The 19,136-nt window shown below is 53.1% G+C and overlaps 1 protein-coding gene across 1 annotated transcript in view; it reads left to right on the forward strand.

The window, feature by feature from the left end:
• plxna4 (plexin A4) overlaps positions 1–19,136 on the forward strand; it is a gene marked incomplete at its 5' end in the record, with an annotated part of 63,769 nt that overhangs the window by 22,315 nt on the left and 22,318 nt on the right. Inside the window, 10 exon segments of the mRNA XM_067254235.1 lie at positions 182–352; positions 628–721; positions 2,907–3,146; positions 3,728–3,874; positions 5,004–5,238; positions 5,380–5,522; positions 8,114–8,382; positions 16,445–16,509; positions 17,677–17,825; positions 18,870–19,032. Coding sequence (XP_067110336.1) covers positions 182–352; positions 628–721; positions 2,907–3,146; positions 3,728–3,874; positions 5,004–5,238; positions 5,380–5,522; positions 8,114–8,382; positions 16,445–16,509; positions 17,677–17,825; positions 18,870–19,032 — 1,676 coding nt within the window.

Genomic DNA, 19,136 nt, shown 5'->3' on the forward strand with positions numbered 1-19,136 from the left:
TATATTTTAAGGGAAAAATAATTAAAAAGGGAAAAAAAGTTTTTAAATGTTGAAAGGATATTTTCAACCCCCAAAAGAAGCAAGGTTGAATGTTTATTTTCTTTTTTTTGAAAGGTTGAACAAATTTTTATTTTTGAAAAAAGGTTAGAAAAAATTCCTCATGCCTCTCTCTCCGTCTCAGACGCGGAGGTCAGTGGATCACGTGTCGCTCGCAGGCCTCTCTGCACGGGTACGGGGAGGTGCCCGTCTCGGTGAGCGTGGACAAAGCTGTTCTCCACGCCAGGGACCTGAAGTTCGAGTACGTAGAGGACCCCACCATCACCAAGCTGGAGCCAGAGTGGAGCATCTTCAGGTAACACCGAGAGAGAGAGAGTGCATGTGCGTGTGTGTACCCTGTGTGTGCGAGTGTGTACCCTCTGTGTGTGCGAGTGTGTACCCTCTGTGTGTGCAAGTGTGTGTGTATTTGTGCAAGATCAGAGGATGAACTGGATCATTTATCAATGTAATCAATCAGTTAATCAATAATGTGTGTATTAATAAAATTATCACAGGAGATTGAAGTTAGCGTGTGTGTGTGTGTGTTAAACCCCCCTGTCCTTCGCCTCTCCTTGTGTGTCCTCCCGACAGCGGACACACACCTGTGACGGTGACCGGAACCAACCTGGACATCATCCAGAACCCCCTCATCAGGGCCAAGTACAAAGATCACGACACAGTCAACGTGAGTAGTCTCCACCGCAGACACGCTGCCCCGCACGCGGGCAGGGGGAGGTCACCACGACGCCCAGAGCAGCGGGGCACAGAGAGAAGCTAAAAGCAGATCAGAGTCTGGAAAGGGGAGAGTTTGGTGGTTGAGTGTGGAGGGGTGGGGTGGGACCCCAGAATGCAGAGAGGAAGGAGAGAGTGAAAGACGAGGAGCGGAGAGAGAGGTTACATGCGACGTTCCCAAACAGAGACTGGTCTGTTTCCCCTCCCTGTCCCCAGAACAGGAGCACGTACCCACCCAGAGGGCGAAGGCCCTATCACGTTCCACCCCCCACCCCCCTGGGAGAACACAGAACCCTCAGATCTGACTGAAAGACGTGGGCCGGTGCCAGGGGGAACAATACCCTGGAACTCCATCTCCTTTCCCTATCTAAACTAGTGCTGTTTAGCATCTGTGGCCGGGGCAGGGTTAGCAGCTAAGCTGTGTGTCTGGAAGCAGCAGGTCTGTGTGTTATGATCAGAGAGCCCTCCAGCTTCCCCCTGCGCCCTCCCGCATGGCGCTGGGGTGGATCTGGAGCGTCCGCTCTGTACAGGGGCTCTGTGGCTGTGCATGGGCCAGGCTGGCAGGGGGCAGCCAGGGGTCATCTTAAGGCTCTGAGGTGCACCTTGGTCCTCCAAGGATCTGTTCGAACTTCAAAATGCACAAACGCTGAATGATTGACAGAAACACGTGATTTAATGCAGGAATTGTTTCTTAGCTGCATGTCAGTAAACCACACTGTCCTGTGCACAAAGGGACTTTTGTTTTGAAAATCTGCTCTGCGGGCCACTTATCATGTCCTTCCTGGTGGAGTGGCGGGCAGGGTGACCTGGGGGGGTCATCCGACACTGCAGGAAGTGTGTTTTGATGTGCGGGTCTTTGTCCGGGATCCAATTAAAAAGACAGGTTACCGCGATTGGAGAGCGGCTGCTTTCAAGTCTGGCAACCGCTCTGCGGAGGTTGCCGTGGAGATGTGAAGTGTTTCGCTAAGCCGATTGGTCGAGGTTTCAGAGGAGCCCTCTCGTGCTGTCCTGTCGTCGCCACCGACGGCGTTGATTTGTCAGAGTCGTGACAAGAGACTCGGGAATGCAGACGTGAAGAACAGAGAGGGGCGAGCGAGCCTGACAGTGACAGATTGGACAGCCCCTCTTGTTTTTTAAAACAGGGAGAGACACGAGAGAGAATGAAGGGAGAGAAAGAGACAGAATACACCAAAGTGTCTGATAGAGAAGGAATTAGTGTGGGAGGAGGGAGGGAGCGGGGGGAGGGAGGGGGGGAGGGAGGGATGGAGGGAGGGAGCGGGGGGTTGAGAGGGAGGGAGGGAGGGAGGGAGGGAGGGAGGGAGGGAGGGAGGGAGGGAGGGAGGGAGGGGGGGTTGAGAGGGGGGGAGGGAGAGGGGGGGAGAGAGAGAGGGGGGGAGAGAGAGGGGGGGAGAGAGAGAGAGAGAGAGGATGACACACAGCAGAGAGAGAGAGAGAGAGGGTGGATGAGACACAGCAGAGAGAGAGAGAGGGTGGATGAGACACGGCAGAGAGAGAGAGAGAGAGAGAGGGTGGATGAGACACAGCAGAGAGAGTGAGAGGGTGGGAAATGAAGGTGATCGGCGGGCCTAGTTATCTCCACGGCGACACACTTCAAAGAGCCATTGTGCCTGGCAGTGCGGGGAGACGCTAGCTCTGTAACCGCTGCTCATTTAAGGTCTGCTTTGAGGGAGAACACTCACATGGAGAGAACAGCCGCAGGGGGGGGGGGGGGGGGGGGGAGCGGGGGGGGGCGTTAGCAATTTTACATAGATTAGATTCCATCTCTCTCGACACAGAGTGTAATGTAAACCTGTGATTGTGGGGTACGTGGTGACGGGCGTCTACGCTGAGCAGTGTGTGCTGAGCATGTGTGCTGTCCTGTAGCAAGATCTCTTCACTTCACATCAGCACCTCTGAGATCAGGAGCTTTACCACACTCTACTACACAGTACTGACAACAAGATCGTCCAATACGATAGTCTCAATAAAAAGGGGGGGGGGGGGCGTGATTTGCCGTTTTCCAAATGTTTGTGGAACATGTATGTCCATGTATAATGAAACGTACGCTCCTTGCTCATCACACCAACCCTCCCCCTGTCCTCCCTCCCCCGCCCCCCCTCCCCCTCCTCCCCCACCAGACGTGTGAGGTCCTGAGCCCCACCAGCATGCTGTGCCAGGCCCCGCCCCTTCCTGTCCACCTGGGCCGTCAGCGCGAGGTCCCGGAGCGGCCGGATGAGTTTGGCTTCATCCTGGATGACGTGGAGGCGGTGCTTGCCCTCAACACCAGCAGCTTCATCTACTACCCCAACCCCGAGTTTGAGGCCCTCAGCGTGTCCGGGGTCCTGGAGCTCAAGCCTGGCTCGCCCATCATCCTCAAGGTGAGAGGGGACACACACACACACACATGGTGATACAGTCTCTGGAAGTCTGATTATACACACACACGCACGCGGTTAAACACTTTTCGGAACTCTGCTTACACACACGAACAGTTACACACGCTCAGGAACTATGCTTACACACACACACACACACACAGTGACACACTCCAGAACTATGCTTACACACACACGCAGTGATACACTCTCCAGAACTCAGCTTACACACACACACTCACACACACACGGACGCATACTGCCTATCTCCCGTCCTTAGTGTTCTCATTCATCACTAAGTATCGATCTGTGTGCATTAGGAGTGGACTGTCTGTAATGCTTTGTTAATGTCTGTATTGGATTGATATTTATGAGACGGAAGCCTGAGGTCAGAGGGCACTGGCAATATGCATATCAGATTACTAGCTCATACGAACTGCAGGTATTGATTGTTATTTAAAACTACTGACCAAGACAAGTGTTTTAGAAAAGCTTTGTTTACATGTTTCAGATTACTTTGTTCGGGGTCAATATGATTCTCTGGCCTTTGAGGAAGTATTCTGACAGTGTCTTTGTTGTCGCAGGGGCGGAACTTCCTGCCGTCCACCAATAGCGGGAACGGCAAGCTGAACTACACGGTTCTGATTGGAGAGAAGCCCTGTATGTTGACGGTGTCCGACACACAGCTGCTGTGTGAGGTCCCCAACCTGACCGGCCGCAGGAAGGTCCTGGTACGTGTGACACACACACACACACACACACACACACACAGGTACACACACACACAGGTACACCCACACACACACACACACACACACAGGTACACACACACACACACACACACAGGTACACACACACACAGGTACAGACACACAGGTACACACACACACACACACAGGTACACACACACACACAGGTACACACACACACCTTTACTGCATGTCTTCCCCTCTCTCACCCTGCCTTTCCTGTCACGGGTCACTTGCAAAACTGTCCAACAAAGCAGGAAATGCCCCAAAATATACCTTTAAAAACAGAGGAAAAACTACTACACACGTGAGGCTGAAAGAGGGTGTGACCCCGCCCCCTCCTGACGTCTCGTGGACCAGACTGAGCCTGAGACGTAATCACATCACGACCAGCGGTCGCTTGCTGCCCACTCCTGATGGCAAACAGGAGAAAACAACAAATAAGATTTCCATAAGAGGGATTAGGCTGCCGACAAACTCAATAACGGTTCCATTTGTGGTTCTGAGAGGGAGCAATTTGAAGGACGGGCTGCTTCCTGTCCTGCCGGCCACCTGGACCAATGAGTGACAAGCTCCAGACAGAGAAGGCCACCAGACACATTACCATAGAAGAAGACAAACACAGGCGTCTGCTAGGCACTACGTCTGCGTCGGCTCTGTGGGATTTCATAAAAGCCTTTTATAAGACATACAGTAGGAAAACCATTTCCTGAATTGTTCAGAATTGGGTTTCGGCTCATAAAAGCACTTGAGTTGGCTCTCCCATCACAGTGTGTTTGGTGTTGGTTTGCTTTTATTGCAGCTATCTGGCCGCATCAGTCGATCAAACTCTCGTTGATCGACCTGTACGGTTTTGGGATACATGATATCACGTTGGGTATCATGAATGAGATCATAACCCCCTCTCTTTTCTCTCCACCCCTCCCCTCTCTCCTCTCTTATCCCCCCTCCTCGCTCCCCTCTCTCCTCTCCCCCCCCCCTCCTCGCTCCCCTCTCTCCTCTCTTATCCCCCTCCTCGCTCCCCTCTCCTCTCTTATCCCCCCTCCTCGCTCTCCTCTCTTATCCCCCCTCCTCGCTCCCCTCTCTCCTCCCCCCCCCCCCCATCCCCCAGGCCCGTGTGGGGGGAATAGAGTACTCCCCCGGCGTGGTCCACATCACGTCTGACAGCCCTCTGAGCAGCACGGCCATCATCGGCATCGCCGCGGCCGGCGCCCTCCTCATCCTCTTCATCGTAGTGGTGCTCATCGCCTACAAGCGCAAGTCTCGCGAGAGCGACCTGACGCTCAAGCGGCTGCAGATGCAGATGGACAACCTGGAGTCGCGGGTCGCCCTGGAGTGCAAGGAGGGTAAGAAGCTCCCGCTATGACACCCACATGACTTGATATTCCCTTTTCAAAAAGTGTGGGTGTATGATGACACCGACGCCCCCGGGTTCGAATCCCACCCTGTCCCTCATCACGCATGTCTGCCCCCCCCCCCCCCCTCAGCATTCGCAGAGCTCCAGACCGACATCCACGAGCTGACCAGCGACCTGGACGGAGCAGGTATCCCCTTCCTGGACTACCGCACCTACACCATGAGGGTCCTGTTCCCCGGCATCGAGGAGCACCCTGTCCTCAGAGACCTGGAGGTAGGCTGCCCTGTCAGAGACCTGGAGGTAGGCTGCCCTGTCCTAAGAGACCTGGAGGTAGGCTGCCCTGTCAGAGACCTGGAGGTAGGCTGCCCTGTCAGAGACCTGGAGGTAGGCTGCCCTGTCCTAAGAGACCTGGAGGTAGGCTGCCCTGTCAGAGACCTGGAGGTAGGCTGCCCTGTCCTAAGAGACCTGGAGGTAGGCTGCCCTGTCAGAGACCTGGAGGTAGGCTGCCCTGTCAGAGACCTGGAGGTAGGCTGCCCTGTCAGAGACCTGGAGGTAGGCTGCCCTGTCAGAGACCTGGAGGTAGGCTGCCCTGTCAGAGACCTGGAGGTAGGCTGCCCTGTCCTCAGGGACCTGGAGGTAGGCTGCCCTGTCAGAGACCTGGAGGTAGGCTGCCCTGTCAGAGACCTGGAGGTAGGCTGCCCTGTCCTCAGGGACCTGGAGGTAGGCTGCCCTGTCAGAGACCTGGAGGTAGGCTGCCCTGTCAGAGACCTGGAGGTAGGCTGCCCTGTCCTCAGAGACCTGGAGGTAGGCTGCCCCTCGCCCTGCCTGATGGGAAAACTATCCGCGTTGCTGTCGTTTGCCGTCACACTGTCTAATAGGAGTATGGGCTCTCTATTATCTGTGTCGCCATCTAATATGTTTTGGATAAAAAAGATAAGCTAAAAAGCTGATTAGCTTCGCAGTGGGTTACAGGTGAAATTGATGCAGCTGTCTTTAATGTTTGTTTGTTTGGCGCTCGTTAAACAAAAGGTGAGACGTTCTCATTAGTCTCACCGAGACAGCGATATAAACACTACCCAGCGATCAGAAGTGTTCCTTTGTTAATAAACCTGAAGAGTCGTGACACAATGTTATTTTCTTGTAAGCGAGAACAAATTAGAAAAAGAAATATGGGAAAGAAGCGACAAGTTATTTATCCCTAACCGACGGTGATGGACAGTGATAATTGAATCAGCCGTCGTTTTCCATCAAGCTGCGAGGCCCCATCTCACAGCCCCCTGCCTGATGAGAATTCCCCAGTAATAAGCTATATTAATGAGGTTTTAATTGGTATAAATGTCCGGCTATATGAGAAGTTTAATGTGATATCAAAGCATAATGAAAGTAGCATCGAGCTTGTCTCTGAATCCTGATGGCTAGTTAATTGTTATTGATGTCAGAGATGGTACAGTAAAATGGTGCCAATATCTCTCTGCCTCTACTCTTGTTACCTCTGTCTCTCTCTCTCTGTCTCTCTCTGTCACTTGAAACACGTTTTTCATTAAAGTGCTGGCGTGAGTGCACTGTATCTGTCAAGATACTGAAAGGTAAAGGCGTGTGTATTGTCTGTTATGACTGCGGCCTGGCTGTCTGTGTCCAGTCTCAGCTAACAGCTTGAGGCATGCTAACTGGGCTAGATGACCAGCTATAGCAGAGGGGCCATGGAGTCAGTGACTGTCTGCTTGTAGGTAGAGATAGCAGACGTGGAACACAAATTTTACATTCTTTCTCTCGCTCTCTCTATCCTCATTCTCCCTTATTCCCACCTCTCTCTCTCTCTGACCCTCCATCATTGTCAGGTGTTATAAAAAAGTGTTTTAACGGTTGTTCAGAGCTGATTGTGGCACATTACTGAACACCCTGTGCTGAAGGTGTTCTAGGAGCAGGAACACATGTTCCATGACAGGGTGTTGAAGTTCCTCTACGAGCGCTCGTGTCAGATCCAACAGAACAACATCGGCGGCTGCTGTTTATTAAAAACACTGAGGAAAGCACGTGTGACGGGCGTAAATGACTCGGGGACGACGGGAGCGTCGATCGAGGGGAATACACGTCGTTTCCACGTAGAATTAGCTTGGCAGGAGCGTTTGATGAGCACCGTCGAGGAAATGCAAAGTAGTAGGCTTACGTATTGTGTCTCCACCTCCTTTATAAAGACTGCAGGCTCGCCCCTCCTCACCCCCCTCAGCCCTCCTCACCCCTCCTCAGCCCCCCTCAGCCCTCCTCACCCTTCCTCATCCCTCCTCGCCCCCCTCAGCCCTCCTCGCCCCTCTCACCCCCCCCTCACCCCTCCTCTCTGAGACGGAGTCATTACCTCACTCGTTAGAGGGAATTAGAGCCCTTAATTGATCTGGTGGGATTATCATGACTCCGGGTGCTGTTGGAGTGTGTTACAGGTGTGTGTTTGTGTGTGTGTGTGTGGGGGGGGGGGCTGGGTCAAGTTAGGCCGTGTCCTGATTCATTTTAATTGTATCAGTTATTACTCTTTCCTATTTTGACCGTGTTAAACTATGTAACCATTGCATCTTTACTTTGTGTTAGCTCTGTATTAGCTCTGCGTTAGCTCTGGGTTAGCTCTGCGTTAGCTCTGGGTTAGCTCTGCGTTAGCTCTGGGTTAGCTCTGCGTTAGCTCTGCGTTAGCTCTGCGTTAGCTCCGCGTTAGCTCTGCGTTAACTCCGGGTTAGCTCCGTGTTAGCTCCGCGTTAGCTCCGGGTTAGCTCTGCGTTAGCTCTGCGTTAGCTCCGGGTTAGCTCCGGGTTAGCTCCGCGTTAGCTCCGCGTTAGCCTTAACACCTGGTTCTAATCTTGACGCCGTGTCCCTCCTAGGTCCCGGGCTACAGGCAGGAGCAGGTGGAGAAGGGGCTGAAGTTGTTCGGCCAGCTCATCAACAACAAGGTGTTCCTGCTGTCCTTCATCCGCACCCTGGAGGCCCAGCAAGGGTTCTCCATGCGCGACCGGGGCAACGTGGCCTCGCTCATCATGACCGTGCTGCAGAGCAAGCTGGAGTACGCCACAGACGTCCTCAAGCACCTCCTCTCAGACCTGATCGACCGCAACCTGGAGAGCAAGAATCACCCCAAGCTGCTGCTGCGCAGGTGTGTGTCTGTCTGTGTGTGTGTGTGTGTGTCTGTGTGTGTGTGTGTGTGTGCCTCTCGTGTCTCTAGCTTGCCCTCTTTCACCTCATTAGTAGCTCCGGCCTCTCTCTCTCTGTCTGGGGAGGGAAGGACACCACATCACCCCTGCATCTGCATCTCTCTCTGTCTGGGGAGGGAAGGACACCACATCACCCCTGCATCTGCATCTCTCTCTCTCTGTCTGGGGAGGGAAGGACACCACATCACCCCTGCATCTGCATCTCTCTCTCTCTGTCTGGGGAGGGAAGGACACCACATCACCCCTGCATCTGCATCTCTCTCTCTCTGTCTGGGGAGGGAAGGACACCACATCACCCCTGCATCTGCATCTCTCTCTCTCTGTCTGGGGAGGGAAGGACACCACATCACCCCTGCATCTGCATCTCTCTCTGTCTGGGGAGGGAAGGACACCACATCACCCCTGCATCTGCATCTCTCTCTCTCTGTCTGGGGAGGGAAGGACACCACATCACCCCTGCATCTGCATCTCTCTCTCTCTGTCTGGGGAGGGAAGGACACCACATCACCCCTGCATCTGCATCTCTCTCTGTCTGTCTGGGGAGGGAAGGACACCACATCACCCCTGCATCTGCATCTCTCTCTCTGTCTGGGGAGGGAAGGACACCACATCACCCCTGCATCTGCATCTCTCTCTCTGTCTGGGGAGGGAAGGACACCACATCACCCCTGCATCTGCATCTCTCTCTCTCTGTCTGGGGAGGGAAGGACACCACATCACCCCTGCATCTGCATCTCTCTCTCTCTGTCTGGGGAGGGAAGGACACCACATCACCCCTGCATCTGCATCTCTCTCTCTCTGTCTGGGGAGGGAAGGACACCACATCACCCCTGCATCTGCATCTCTCTCTCTCTGTCTGGGGAGGGAAGGACACCACATCACCCCTGCATCTGCATCTCTCTCTCTCTGTCTGGGGAGGGAAGGACACCACATCACCCCTGCATCTGCATCTCTCTCTCTCTGTCTGGGGAGGGAAGGACACCACATCACCCCTGCATCTGCATCTCTCTCTCTCTGTCTGGGGAGGGAAGGACACCACATCACCCCTGCATCTGCATCTCTCTCTCTCTGTCTGGGGAGGGAAGGACACCACATCACCCCTGCATCTGCATCTCTCTCTCTCTGTCTGGGGAGGGAAGGACACCACATCACCCCTGCATCTGCATCTCTCTCTCTCTGTCTGGGGAGGGAAGGACACCACATCACCCCTGCATCTGCATCTCTCTCTCTCTGTCTGGGGAGGGAAGGACACCACATCACCCCTGCATCTGCATCTCTCTCTCTCTGTCTGGGGAGGGAAGGACACCACATCACCCCTGCATCTGCATCTCTCTCTCTCTGTCTGGGGAGGGAAGGACACCACATCACCCCTGCATCTGCATCTCTCTCTCTCTGTCTGGGGAGGGAAGGACACCACATCACCCCTGCATCTGCATCTCTCTCTCTCTGTCTGGGGAGGGAAGGACACCACATCACCCCTGCATCTGCATCTCTCTCTTCCTCCCTCTCTCTCTGTCTGGGGAGGGAAGGACACCACATCACCCCTGCATCTGCATCTCTCTCTCTCTGTCTGGGGAGGGAAGGACACCACATCACCCCTGCATCTGCATCTCTCTCTCTCTGTCTGGGGAGGGAAGGACACCACATCACCCCTGCATCTGCATCTCTCTCTCTCTGTCTGGGGAGGGAAGGACACCACATCACCCCTGCATCTGCATCTCTCTCTGTCTGGGGAGGGAAGGACACCACATCACCCCTGCATCTGCATCTCTCTCTCTCTGTCTGGGGAGGGAAGGACACCACATCACCCCTGCATCTGCATCTCTCTCTCTGTCTGGGGAGGGAAGGACACCACATCACCCCTGCATCTCTCTCTCTGTCTGGGGAGGGAAGGACACCACATCACCCCTGCATCTCTCTCTCTGTCTGGGGAGGGAAGGACACCACATCACCCCTGCATCTCTCTCTCTGTCTGGGGAGGGAAGGACACCACATCACCCCTGCATCTGCATCTCTCTCTCTGTCTGGGGAGGGAAGGACACCACATCACCCCTGCATCTCTCTCTCTGTCTGGGGAGGGAAGGACACCACATCACCCCTGCATCTGCATCTCTCTCTCTCTGTCTGGGGAGGGAAGGACACCACATCACCCCTGCATCTGCATCTCTCTCTCTGTCTGGGGAGGGAAGGACACCACATCACCCCTGCATCTCTCTCTCTGTCTGGGGAGGGAAGGACACCACATCACCCCTGCATCTCTCTCTCTGTCTGGGGAGGGAAGGACACCACATCACCCCTGCATCTCTCTCTCTGTCTGGGGAGGGAAGGACACCACATCACCCCTGCATCTCTCTCTCTCTGTCTGGGGAGGGAAGGACACCACATCACCCCTGCATCTGCATCTCTCTCTGTCTGGGGAGGGAAGGACACCACATCACCCCTGCATCTGCATCTCTCTCTGTCTGGGGAGGGAAGGACACCACATCACCCCTGCATCTGCATCTCTCTCTCTCTGTCTGGGGAGGGAAGGACACCACATCACCCCTGCATCTGCATCTCTCTCTGTCTGGGGAGGGAAGGACACCACATCACCCCTGCATCTGCATCTCTCTCTGTCTGGGGAGGGAAGGACACCACATCACCCCTGCATCTGCATCTCTCTCTTCCTCCCTCTCTCTCTGTCTATCCCTGTCTCTCTTCCTCTCTCTGTCTGTCCCTCTCTCTCACTCTCGATCTCTCTCTATCTCCCTCCCTCCCTTTGAGAGTGTGAATCACAGTCGCTATGGTGCTCCTAATCATTTAAGCTTTTGAACAGCTGCCTAATACTACAGCTGCTTTAAGTCTGTGCTGCATTGGACCCAACCCAACAACAAACAAACACAAACACAGTCCTCATCAACAATTGTTTGTGTTTTGCAGCCGAACCCTGCCCTCCACACACGCTCTGCGTGAGAGGTCGTACAGTAGTTGTAGAGCGGGCAGGCTTGGTGTCGTCTGAGACAGAACGATGAGTTTCATCACCCAGAGCAACTCCCTCGCCGTGACATGTCGGATTAACTTCCATGACATCGAAACGCTCGCTTTGTCTCTGAAAACACACAGTGCTTTGACATGCACATCATTAGAATATAATTATGATTAATTAGCGGAGAATCCAATTAAAGAAGCTGTAAAACCCCCTTCTGTGTAAAAAAAAAGAAAGAAAAAATCGAAATAAAGAAATTCGTTTCTTAAAAGCTCTGGCTCCCTCAGCAATCAAATCCTTCTTCCATTCTGTGCTCGTATCCACGAGGCCCACTTCAGTCAAGCACAGCCATATATGGTCAACTTGCCAAGAGGGTGTTGCTGTAATTCTGGTTACTCTGAGAGAGAAAAAGAAAGAGAAAAAAACTCATCTTCCTTGTGGCTACTGTTGCCGGGTGAAGCTGTGGCTTGCCTTAGCTCAGGGCGCATTGAATAATCCTCCACGCTCCTTCACCATTTGACAGGCGTGTCGTAAATACATCTTTCGTCTCCTCATTTCAATGATTCCTCTATGACTCCCCCTCCTCCAGGGCTAACTGACACACAGACTCCATTGTTTGGACCCATTAGAAACTGTACCTGCTAAATGAATAAATGAATAAATGTACCTGTGCCTGGCTGTGTATTGCAGCCCTCTGGGTTCAGCCCAGGTGAACCAGAACACCTGACATGCACCGCACAGGTAACAATAGGCTTATTCACCTACAGTGAATGCAGACGTGTAGACAGACGCTCATCCATGCGGAGAGCGATTAATGCCGTCTGAGGAAGGCATGATTAATGGCACCCAGAGATGACGGCCCCAGGGCAGTGTGGTAAACAGCAGGAAAGCTCCTGAGGCCTTTCCCAGACACTTGGAGAGATGGTCTTGTCGCTGGCTCTCCCGCCTCACAATCGCTTTCCTCTTTTGATTCCTCCTCCTCCGACTTGTGTTATTCTCTCAGTCTGTAACTCTCTCACTCCCCTGCATCCCTCCCTCTCTCTGCCCTGTTTTCTTGATCACTAAATCGATGCTTAAAGTGGGTAAGCATGGGTGTATCTGGCTCCACTCTCCAGTACTACACTCTCTCTCCCTCTCTCTTTCTCACCATTTCCAAGAACCTCTCCTTCCATTTCTTCCTCCTCCCCCCTCTCTCTGTCTCTCTCTCTGTCTGTCTCTCTCTCTCTCTCTCTGTCTCTCTCCCTCTGTCTCTCTCTCTCTCTCTGTCTCTCTCCCTCTGTCTCTCCCTCTGTCTCTCTCTCTGTCTCTCTCTCTGTCTCTCTCTCTAGCGCCTCGCCACATCCCATATGCCCCGTCTCACCCTGAACTGCAGCACCACCAGGCAACTCAACTAACAACAGTCCTCCTCGGCCATCTGTCGCATTCCTCCATCCCCGCTCTCCTCCATCCCCGCTCTCCTCCGCCCTCCATCCAGCCCTCCACGCATGCAGAAATAACTAGCATTTTCCCTGCCCAGTTCCAACTGCACGGTGTGAGACACGTGAACAAATGTTGTTTTCGGTAGACTCCCAGAAACACGACTGAAGTGGATCTGAAGCTTAGTGGGTGCGGTGTGAGGTGGAGAGAGAGAGACAGAGAGAGAGAGAGACAGAGAGAGACAGAGAGAGAGAGAGAGAGACAGAGAGAGACAGAGAGAGACAGAGAGAGACAGAGAGAGACAGAGAGACAGAGAGAGACAGAGAGAGACAGAGAGAGACAGAGAGAGACAGAGAGAGACAGAGAGACAGAGAGAGACAGAGAGAGACAGAGAGAGACAGAGAGAGACAGAGAGAGACAGAGAGAGACAGAGAGAGACAGAGAGAGAGAGAGAGAGACCGAGAGAGAGAGAGAGAGAGAGAGACAGAGAGAGACAGAGAGAGACAGAGACAGAGAGAGAGAGAGAGAGACCGAGAGAGAGAGAGAGAGACCGAGAGAGACCGAGAGAGACAGAGAGAGACAGAGAGAGACAGAGAGAGACAGAGAGAGACAGAGAGAGACAGAGAGAGACCGAGAGAGACCGAGAGAGACCGAGAGAGACAGAGAGAGAGAAAGGCCAGGTTAGCTGTAGCACCACACGGCTGTTTGCTATGTCAGTCGTCTAATATTCTCCCTGGGAGTCCCAGCGGCTAAATCGAAATTATTTGATTCATTTTATATTTTTTATTAAAAAAAAAAATATATTTAAAACAGTGTCACATAGGAACATGTGACGGTAGAAGACTACGCAAGCTGAGACTCAGCTGACCGTTCTGTTAACCCCCCCGCGCAGGACGTGTTCCATTCCCGGGGTCTCAGAGACAACCATCAACCAGAGCTGCTGGGGCATACCACTATGGAAGAAAGCATGGGTGGACCTCAACCCCACAGGACTCTAGGCATACAGGATTCACAGGACTCAGTCACTGTTTTTTGTACCTGAACACAGAAACTCTGAGAACTGGATAGAAATGGGAAGATATGAATGTTATTAACAGTATCTATAGAGACTCCAGTGGAGTCTCTATATGGCTGTTCTTAGGTATTTAGGTTCACTTTATAGTTCTTAGCCAGATGCTTGCAAAGCTAAAAAAGATATAATTGGGTATGTCAAAGAGATGTGCAAAGCTCCATAAAGTAGAGCTAAACCTCTTTGTGCAGCGCTGTGCGACACGCTAATGCTTCCCCCTGCACCTGCTGTCCAAGAACTCATTGGTTCCCGCCTCTGTGACAGAACGGCAGGGTAATCAGGGGGAACTAAACTCCAGCGCGCTCCCCGTCGCTCCACACGCCCGCTGCCCGTCTGACTGTGTGCCAGGCGGGCACACCTCGCCATGCCAGCTCCCTGCACAGCATCACCATACATTACGACATAACTCGCAGTTATGTCGACCCAAAACGTTGCTGATATGTTCCCGCTGTGGCTTGTGGCAGCCGGGTGACGTTGTGTGAAGGTTGCGGCGGAGCTGAGGGGATGTTTCTATCCTCTCTTTGTAGAGGAGCTTTGATTGAAGACAAGCATGAGCGCGCTGCCGGGGCCAGTGCCAAGACACATCATTACTGCGGGGTTCCCTCCCTCGGCCAAACACACACACACAGGCTTCCAGGCACACATACACACACACACACACACGCGCGCACACACACACACACACACACACGTTTCCAGGCACACACACACACACATACACACAGGCTTCCAGGCACACACACACACACACATACACACAGGCTTCCAGGCACACACACACACACACACACATATACACACAGGCTTCCAGGCACACACACACACAGACACACGTTTCCAGGCACACACACACACACATACACACAGGCTTCCAGGCACACACACACACACACATACACACAGGCTTCCAGGCACACACACACTCACACATACACACAGGCTTCCAGGCACACACACACACACACACACACAGGCTTCCAGGCACACACACACACACACACACACAGGCTTCCAGGCACACACACACTCATAAACACTTGAACTCGAATCCCTCTCACTGACGAACACTAAAACACGCATGAACAGGATGTGATGGAAGAGCAGGAAGTTGAGGAGAGGGGAAGTTCAGACTCAGCCAATGCCTATTCTCACATTCTTCTCCTTCCTCTTGAGAATCCCTCCCTCTCCCCCTCCCTCCCTCCCTCCCTCCCATCACTTTTTTTCACAGTCTTTTCATCCCTTTTATAGCTGTTCCACATTTGTGGACATTGGGAGCATTTGGAATTGTTTGATGACGGTCCAGGGTGGGGAAGGAGGGAGGAGAAGAGAGGAGAGGAGCGAGGGACACATGAAAGATGAGACATGACCCTGTTGACCTCTCAGATCTCTGGGAGGAGGGGGGGGGTCGTTGCCGTGGCAAAATGAAAAGTGCCCGCACAGCAGAGGCAGTAAGCTAATCCCCTGCAGGTGCTGTGCCAAGTCCGGCAGGGGGGGGGTGCCAGGTCTGCCCATTGGCACAGTGGCATATCCCCCCTTAGAGCTCCTCAACGCTGAGGGTGTTTGAGGGCCGGAGCGGAGGGCTGCAGGTGGCAGGAGAAAACACCAGTGGGCACGCGCTCACATGCGCACACACACACCCTCCCCACACACACGGCACACTCCCTACACACACACACAAACTTCCTACACACGTATACACACTCTTTACAAACACACACACTCCGTACACACAAACAAAGGCACACAATGGCCCCTAATCCTGAAATATTGATGCCCGCGGCCATGCCTCAATGAAAGCGAGGAGGGGAGAAGGTTGGGCAGGGGGCGGAGGTGGGGGGGGGGGGGGATCATGGCAGATTACCCACACTCCCCTGCTGGCTGCAAGAGGGTCGTTGCGTTAAAGGACATCCGATATCCCCCCCCTCTCTCCTTTCAAAGCCCCCTCCCCCCCCCCCCCCCCCCCCCCCCCCGGCTGTTGTTGCTGCATGTGTGTTAAGCATTCACACCAGAACGTGAGCTCTCATTCCTCTGCCCGGTAGACGGCAACCCCGGTTAGTCACGCCAGCCTGAGCGCAGACTGGCAGACACACAGAGGGGGACGCCATGCAGGCCTATTCATTCACTTTCTATAGTAACTAGATCTAGGTGGCTGAGGTGAATGGCTGGGGACAAGTTCATAATGAGGGCAGTGTTATTACAGCAGACCAGTCCCTCTCTAATGACATCAATCCGCCGGGATCAAATAAAGGTTTTAATTGGTTTCCCTTGTATTAGGGGCTCCGCATAGATTAGGAGCCCTCGGCGTGCCCGGGTACAAAAGCCAGAGCTGAACACTGAGGAGGGGGGGAGGGGGGGTTTGTAGACGTGCCAGCCAATTCATGTTTTCGCAATTATGTTTGTGTAACAAAACCCTATTCATTAGCGCAGTCATCGTTTTTGTGTGGAATGTTTGATGGCTGTGCCAGCTATCGCGTTGAATATTTATGTTAGTAATAAAGAGTTTAAGGATCATATTTTAATTTTCTTGTCTTCTCTCTCTCTCTTCTTCCTCCAGGACGGAGTCTGTAGCAGAGAAAATGCTGACCAACTGGTTCACTTTCCTGCTGTATAAGTTCCTTAATGGGTAAACATTGCTTACATACCTGTAAATCATCTGTGTAGATCAGCTCTGAACAGTCAGTAAATCATAGCTGTGCTTCCTAGCAAATATCCTCTACCAGAAGTTATTTTTATGTAGTTCTGCACCGGATTAAAACGATTAGTAAGTTAACATCATCAAGGTCTTTGCTGATGAGTTGAATTTGCAATCTGTGTGGTATTAAAAAGCAAGTGGACGGTGTAGAATAGCCCAAAGTGAGAGATTGCTACCCTCCACCCTTCCTCTCCACTCCTCCTCTTTCCATCAGACTGAGAGGGAAGGGGAGTCAGGTGGCTGGGCGGTGAGGAAGCGGGCTAGTAATCAGAAGGTTGCCAGTTCGATTCCCGGCCGTGCCAATTGACATTGGTGTCCTTGGCAAAGGCACACTTCACCCCTACTTGCCTCGGGGGAATGTCTCTGTACTTACTGTAAGTCGCCTCTGGATAAAGAGCGTCTGCTAAATGGAGACACTGATAATCAAATCAAATCAAATGTATTTGTATAGCCCTTTTACACGCAAGCATGTCACAGAGGGCTTCACATATGCCCATAGAACTGCCCCCTCAGCCAACCTAAACCCCTCAAGGAAGACAAGGAAAAACTCCCCAAAAACTCTCAACAGGAGAAAAAAATAGAAGAAACCTTGGGAGGAGCAATTCAGAGAGGGATCCCCTCCTCCAGAGACGGTTGGTGAGAGAGAGGACCAGAACACAGGCTAAACATAGTCATAGTGTGTCGATGGGTTTTTAAAACACCAAAATCCATTGTTCAACTTTATAGATGTAGGACAGGACTGGGAGACTCGCGACCAAGTCCAGCGTTGGCCGACCGACGACCAGGATAGAAAGCATGTCTCCTGTGTGTGATGAACGACAAGAGTTTCTGGAGAGGGGTTTGGTCAGGGGAGTCTGTCTTGCAAACATCACTCACCGTATATTTATTAAAACGTTCCCGAAACTCCACTAGCAAGTTCAACGAAGGTTATTTGGCAGTTGAAGTAGACTATGAAAATTGTATATTCGTCTTCGCCACTTTGCGCCAGACGTCAAATGTTTTGGATGTGATGACTGTTGACCAATTTCAAACTTCTCGCTCGCTCTCTCGCTCTCTCTCTCTCACTCTCTCTCCTCCTCCGCCTCACTCCCTGCAGGAGTGCGCTGGAGAGCCTCTGTTCTCCCTCTTCTGCGCCATCAAGCAGCAGATGGAGAAAGGCCCTATCGACTCCATCACGGGCGAGGCCCGCTACTCCCTCAGCGAGGACAAGCTCATCAGACAGCAAATCGACTACAAGACTCTGGTGAGACGGGTCGCCGGGCAGGGGCGGAGGCGGGGTCTGGGGTGGCGAGGGCCGCACGGCGGAGCAGACAGACCAGGATGTTGAGGGGCCGTGAGCCACAACCGCCGCCGTCGCACCGCTGTCTCCGTGTCTGACAGGAAGAGGGCACCGGAGAGCTGACCTCACTTCCTGTGGTGACCTGGAGCTGTCAGTGAGGGAGGGAGGGGAAGATGCTGAGTGCAGCGATGACATGCACGAACTCTCTGTTCCTCAAACTGTTGTTTACCAGTTTCCTTCCAGTCTGTTCCGCTCCACTCTGCATTCCTGTCCTCCTCCTATACTTGCCCTCCTCCTCGGTGACCTGTACAGTCACCAGGGAAAGGCCAGACACGGAGAACCACTGTTTACTTTCTCCTTCCTCCCTCCCTTCCTCTCTCCTCCATCCCTACCCCTCCCTCCCTCTCGTCCTCCATCCCTACCCTCCCTCCCTCTCTCCTCCATCCCTACCCTCCCTCCCTCTCTCCTCCATCCCTACCTTCCCTCCCTCTCTCCATCCTCTCCACTTCCACTCCCTCCCTCTCTCCTTCCTCCCTCCCCCTCCCGTTCTCCATGCCTGCATCGGAAATGAAGACTTAGTGAAGAAAGGCCTCAGGCTGGTTTGTGGGGACGGAGACAGAGTTATTTCTGCGGCCCGCCAGACACCTTCCTCTCCATCAATCTGCCTCTCCCTCTCTCAAAGGATTGATGACTCAGCCTTTTTTACAACACCGTACTTATTTGCCAACGGTTGGGCGTCTAAAATCAGAGTAGTCCAGCATGGGTCTATAAATGTTTTTATCGTTGGCTCTGTATAAATCTTTTTCTTCTAGAACCCCATAATTGGGGTGTGCTCAAGCCAGGGGCGGTTTTAGGCACGGGCGGACCGGGCAGCCGCACGGGGTGGCATTTTTTTCATGTCACGTGGGGGGCGCACCAGCATAAAATAAATAAATATCATCTCTGCTGCTGTAACACCCTAATGTCCACGCCTAGGGATCTATAAGGTGTCGTCTTGTGCGTCTCCAGGTGGTGAACCTGCATCCACCCCTGAGAACGAGAAGAGCCCGGAGATCCCAGGGGAAGGTGCTGAACTGCGACACCATCAGCCAGGTGAAGGAGAAGATCCTGGACGCCATCTACAAGAACGTCCCTCACTCCACCGGCAGAAGGCCTCCGACATGGGACCTGGGTAAGACTCTCCGTCCTCATTGGTGGAGCCTCTGGGTTCAACATCACATGACCAGGAAGTATGGGAGTCAGGTGGCTGAGCGGTGAGGGAGTCGGGCTAGTAAT

The sequence above is a fragment of the Osmerus mordax genome, chromosome 17 (genome assembly GCF_038355195.1).
Source record: "Osmerus mordax isolate fOsmMor3 chromosome 17, fOsmMor3.pri, whole genome shotgun sequence".
Classification (NCBI taxonomy): domain Eukaryota; kingdom Metazoa; phylum Chordata; class Actinopteri; order Osmeriformes; family Osmeridae; genus Osmerus; species Osmerus mordax.